The following is a 5,196-nucleotide window of genomic DNA, read 5'->3' on the forward strand; positions in this document are numbered from 1 at the left end:
GCTTTCAATGCCAGGAGATTCCTAAGGCATTTTATTCTCAACTAGCTTCCTTGTGCTGAGTGTCTTATGTCTTGAATGCCTATGAACTAATAGCTCATGCTGTATTGAACTATATTTAGGAAATTAAATTCATTTCCTATTAATATTTTACACAAAATACTAGTAAGAGAAATCTGATTTAACAAAGAAAGAAATATAATTTGCAAGTGCATTCTGAAGGGAATGTATGGAGTTAAATGTATGTATGTACATGTATGTGTGTTCATAATGAAGTTATATTATATTGTAATTACTATGTAAGTATACTAATATTATATTACAATGCCATTTTATACTTACAAATTATGTTTATAATATAAAATTATTTCAACTGTTTTTATTTTATTTTGTATATTTTTTATTGGAGTTCTATTTGCCAACATATAGCATAACAGCCAATGCTCATCCTGTCAAGTGCCCCCTCAGTGCCCATCACCCAGTAAAATTATATTAAAATAATATAATTATTTTTTTTAATTTTTATTTATTTATGATAGCCACAGAGAGAGAGAGGCAGAGACACAGGCAGAGGGAGAAGCAGGCTCCATGCACCGGGAGCCCGACATGGGATTCGATCCTGGGTCTCCAGGATCACGCCCTGGGCCAAAGGCAGATGCCAAACTGCTGCGCCACCCAGGGATCCCCAAAATAATATAATTATTATAATGTAATATAAACCATACAATATCAGGTAGTGATATTATAATGTCATAAAATTTTATTTAAAGCATAAAATTATACAGAAGTATATACATGATTTTTGTTGTGAACTACAACTATTTCTCTGCAATATAACACAATACAAATTATATCAGTAAAACATCAGAGTGAAATCTTTGCACAAATCATATTAAAGAAATTATATCCCCTAAATGAGTAAGAACATGTAGGCCTATGGAAAGTTGGGATTCAACGAGAAGTCACATGGTGGTTACACAGTTTCTTCATAGCTATTTTCATCTCTTTATTTCTCAGTGTGTAGATAAGGGGGTTCAAGAGTGGAGTAAAAATGGTGTAAAACACAGACAGGAGCTTGTCCACAGAGAACCGGCTGAAAGGCCACACATCAATGAAAATGCAGGGCCCAAAGAAGAGTGTGACAACCATGATGTGTGCACAGCAAGTGGAGAGTGCTTTGGATATGCCACCAGCAGTACGCTGTCAGACAGTGATGAGGATGACAGTGTAAGAGACCAAGAGGAGCAGAAAGCAGCTCATGGAGAGTAATCCACTATCTGAGATCATAAGGATACCTAAGATGTAGGTGTCCATGCAGGCAAGCTTGATTACAGGAGGCAGGTCACAAAAGAAGCTGTCCACCTCATTGGGGCCACAGTACGGTAAATTCACAGTAAAGGCTACTTGACTGATGGAATGCACAAAGCCAGTGACCCATGAGACCAACACCAGCCCCACGCAGGTCTGCCGTCTCATCACGGTCATATAATGCAGAGGTTTACATATAGCCACGTATCTGTCATAGGCCATGGAAACCAGAAGTACCATCTCAGCCCTGCCAATAAAGTGCAAGAAGAAGATTTGAGCCATACATCCTCCAAAGGAGATAAGCTTTCGGTCACTAAGAAAGTCCCTGAGCATCTTGGGGGTGGCAAAGGAGGCGAGCCATATGTCTAAGAAAGATAGGTTTCCTAGCAGGAAGTACATAGGAGAGGAGTGCAAGTGTGAGTCAGAAATTACGGTGACCACATGATGAGGTTACCCAGCACACTGGCCACATAGATCCCAGAGAAAAACACGAAGAATAAATGCTGGAGATGTCATGACATGCAGAGTCCATACAACACAAATTCTGACACCAAGGAATAATTCTGCAACTTCATTATCTCCAGTTTCAGGCTGTGTTCTGAATCCATATGAAGAAAGGAGGTGGATATGAAGGGGCCTGTCAAATATCAGGCACATGAAATTGATGACCTAAATTTTATCTGAATGTAATTTTAATTTGTAAGATGTTAATTCAAAATGCAATACAGAGAAGATTAAAGCCCAGCCCAGCCAGAGAATTTGCTTTTCTCTCATATTAAGGCTGCTTGGAATCTTCCTTTTGTTCTTTTTTAAATCTACTTTATTAAGATAAAATGTACCTATGCACTAAAATTCACCCATTTTAAGTGTAAGAAACAATGTTTTTTAAACAGATTTATGGAGTTATGCAGTTATGTCCACAATGCTTTCTTTGAAATCTTGGCAATCCAGACAGTTTCTGAGACTTCTCCTGGTAGCCGTGAAATTATCTCTTCTTTCCGTATTCATTTGTTCATTCACAAGCTCACTATTCAGACCGTGTCTATGTAACACTGACAGTTTACCAATCTCACTTAAATCAGTTAATAAAGCAATAAGTATAAAAGAAACTAAACCTATTAACATAAGGTTCACACAGCTCCCCTTTCCCACATTTTACTACTGCTCTTATCATCTCAATCAGTTGGGTTTGCGATTAAAGAGCCAACGATCCAATCATTTATAGGTTTACTGTGTATAAACTGACTACTTATGACAGGATTTTAGAGTGGCTTCAATGAAAGAAATATTTTGCAAGAGCTCTCAACAAGGACCAGAACATAGAACCCATGCAATAATTTTTTGGGTGGATGGAGTAGTTTTTACAATATACATGAGTGATTGATAAGTTCAGCGTTTTATTAAAAATGTAGTTCTGAACTTCCAGAAGAACTGGGATGGAATGGATAGGTCTCATTATTAGTTTATCACGGAAATGAGGTGACACCCCAGTCTTCTCACTAAGAGGAAGATATTGCATAAACCTTTTTATAAAGATACTGAACAGAATTCTTCAGAGTAATTTCACAAAAGATGCAGAACTGTCCTTTGTATGAACTCTTAGTATGTTAGCCCTTTATAAGATTGAAGACTATAACATGAAACAACAGTTTGGTAAGGCTTCTCTTACAGGGAACTAAAGTAACATATTCCGGATTTGAAATATTCTGATGATGGGAACATATAGTGATAGAATTTTAAAATCTAGAGGAATTCATGTCTATTATATCTGTTTGAGCCCACTGAATGGCAACAGTCTCAGGCAGGTTTTTATCAGGATAATGGACTCAAAATCCTTTTGTTCCTTTTAAACTTTTCTAAATGGATTTTATTAAAAGATTTCATTGCAAGATTCTTTGCCTATAGGTGCTACCCCTCTTTAGAATGGGATTATAAATTTAAATTTAACCACCGCCAAGACACAATGGGTATAAGCACAACTCAGGATCTCTTCACAAGTTAAGTTAGATGACCTGACACCAGCTAACTTACATATTACAGACCATAATGGCTGTTGTTTTATTTTTTTTTAATTTGTCCTAGAAGTTTTTTTTTTTTTTTTTTTTTGCAGGGAGCCGGACATGGGACACGATCCTGGGTCACCCAGGATCACACCCTGGGCTGAAGGCGGCGCTAAACCGCTGAGCCACCCGGGCTGCCCTTGTCTCTCTGTTCTTTTTTTTTTTTTCTTTATTTTTTTATTTTATTTTTTATTGGTGTTCAATTTACTAACATACAGAATAACACCCAGTGCCCGTCACCCATTCACTCCCACCCCCCGCCCTCCTCCCCTTCTACCACCCCTAGTTCGTTTCCCAGAGTTAGCAGTCTTTACGTTCTGTCTCCCTTTCTGATATTTCCCACACATTTCTTCTCCCTTCCCTTCTATTCCCTTTCACTATTATTTATATTCCCCAAATGAATGAGAACATATAATGTTTGTCCTTCTCCGACTGACTTACTTCACTCAGCATAATACCCTCCAGTTCCATCCACGTTGAAGCAAATGGTGGGTATTTGTCATTTTTAATAGCTGAGTAATATTCCATTGTATACATAAACCACATCTTCTTTATCCATTCATCTTTCGTTGGACACCGAGGCTCCTTCCACAGTTTGGCTATCGTGGCCATTGCTGCTATAAACATCGGGGTGCAGGTGTCCCGGCGTTTCATTGCATTTGTATCTTTGGGGTAAATCCCCAACAGTGCAATTGCTGGGTCGTAGGGCAGGTCTATTTTTAACTGTTTGAGGAACCTCCACACAGTTTTCCAGAGTGGCTGCACCAGTTCACATTCCCACCAACAGTGTATGAGGGTTCCCTTTTCTCCGCATCCTCTCCAACATTTGTTGTTTCCTGCCTTGTTAATTTTCCCCATTCTCACTGGTGTGAGGTGGTATCTCATTGTGGCTTTGATTTGTATTTCCCTAATGGCAAGTGATGCAGAGCATTTTCTCATATGCATGTTGGCCATGTCTATGTCTTCCTCTGTGAGATTTCTGTTCATGTCTTTTGCCCATTTCATGATTGGATTGTTTGTTTCTTTGGTGTTGAGTTTAATAAGTTCTTTATAGATCTTGGAAACTAGCCCTTTATCTGATATGTCATTTGCAAATATCTTCTCCCATTCTGTAGGTTGTCTTTGAGTTTTGTTGTAATGCAATCCCTATCAAAATACCATGGACTTTCTTCAGAGAGTTAGAACAAATTATTTTAAGATTTGTATGGAATCAGAAAAGACCCCGAATAGCCAGGGGAATTTTAAAAAAGAAAACCATATCTGGGGGCATCACAATGCCAGATTTCAGGTTGTACTACAAAGCTGTGGTCATCAAGACAGTGTGGTACTGGCACAAAAACAGATACATAGATCAGTGGAACAGAATAGAGAATCCAGAAGTGGACCCTGAACTTTATGGGCAACTAATATTTGATAAAGGAGGAAAGACTATCCATTGGAAGAAAGACAGTCTCTTCAATGAATGGTGCTGGGAAAATTGGACATCCACATGCAGAAGAATGAAACTAGACCACTCTCTTTCACCATACACAAAGATAAACTCAAAATGGATGAAAGATCTAAATGTGAGACAAGATTCCATCAAAATCCTAGAGAAGAACACAGGCAACACCCTTTTTGAACTCGGCCATAGTAACTTCTTGCAAGATACATCCACGAAGGCAAAAGAAACAAAAGCAAAAATGAACTATTGGGACTTCATCAAGATAAGAAGCTTTTGCACAGCAAAGGATACAGTCAACAAAACTCAATGGCTGTTCTTTTATTGGTATACTTGTGCTCTACAGCCATGAAGTTTTCCTCATGTAAACCTAAAACATAACTGCGTTTC

At 38.2% G+C, this 5,196-nt stretch overlaps 1 protein-coding gene across 1 annotated transcript; it reads right to left on the minus strand.

Moving 5' to 3' along the window:
- Positions 1–829: 829 nt before the first annotated feature.
- On the minus strand, positions 830–1,913 carry LOC608046 (olfactory receptor 4K14). The gene is given in 2 exon segments (XM_038550063.1): positions 830–1,748; positions 1,751–1,913. Coding segments are annotated over 2 exon segments (963 nt in total). The 3' UTR covers positions 830–948.
- Positions 1,914–5,196: the final 3,283 nt, after the last annotated feature.

The sequence above is a fragment of the Canis lupus genome, chromosome 10 (genome assembly GCF_011100685.1).
Source record: "Canis lupus familiaris isolate Mischka breed German Shepherd chromosome 10, alternate assembly UU_Cfam_GSD_1.0, whole genome shotgun sequence".
Lineage (NCBI taxonomy): Eukaryota > Metazoa > Chordata > Mammalia > Carnivora > Canidae > Canis > Canis lupus.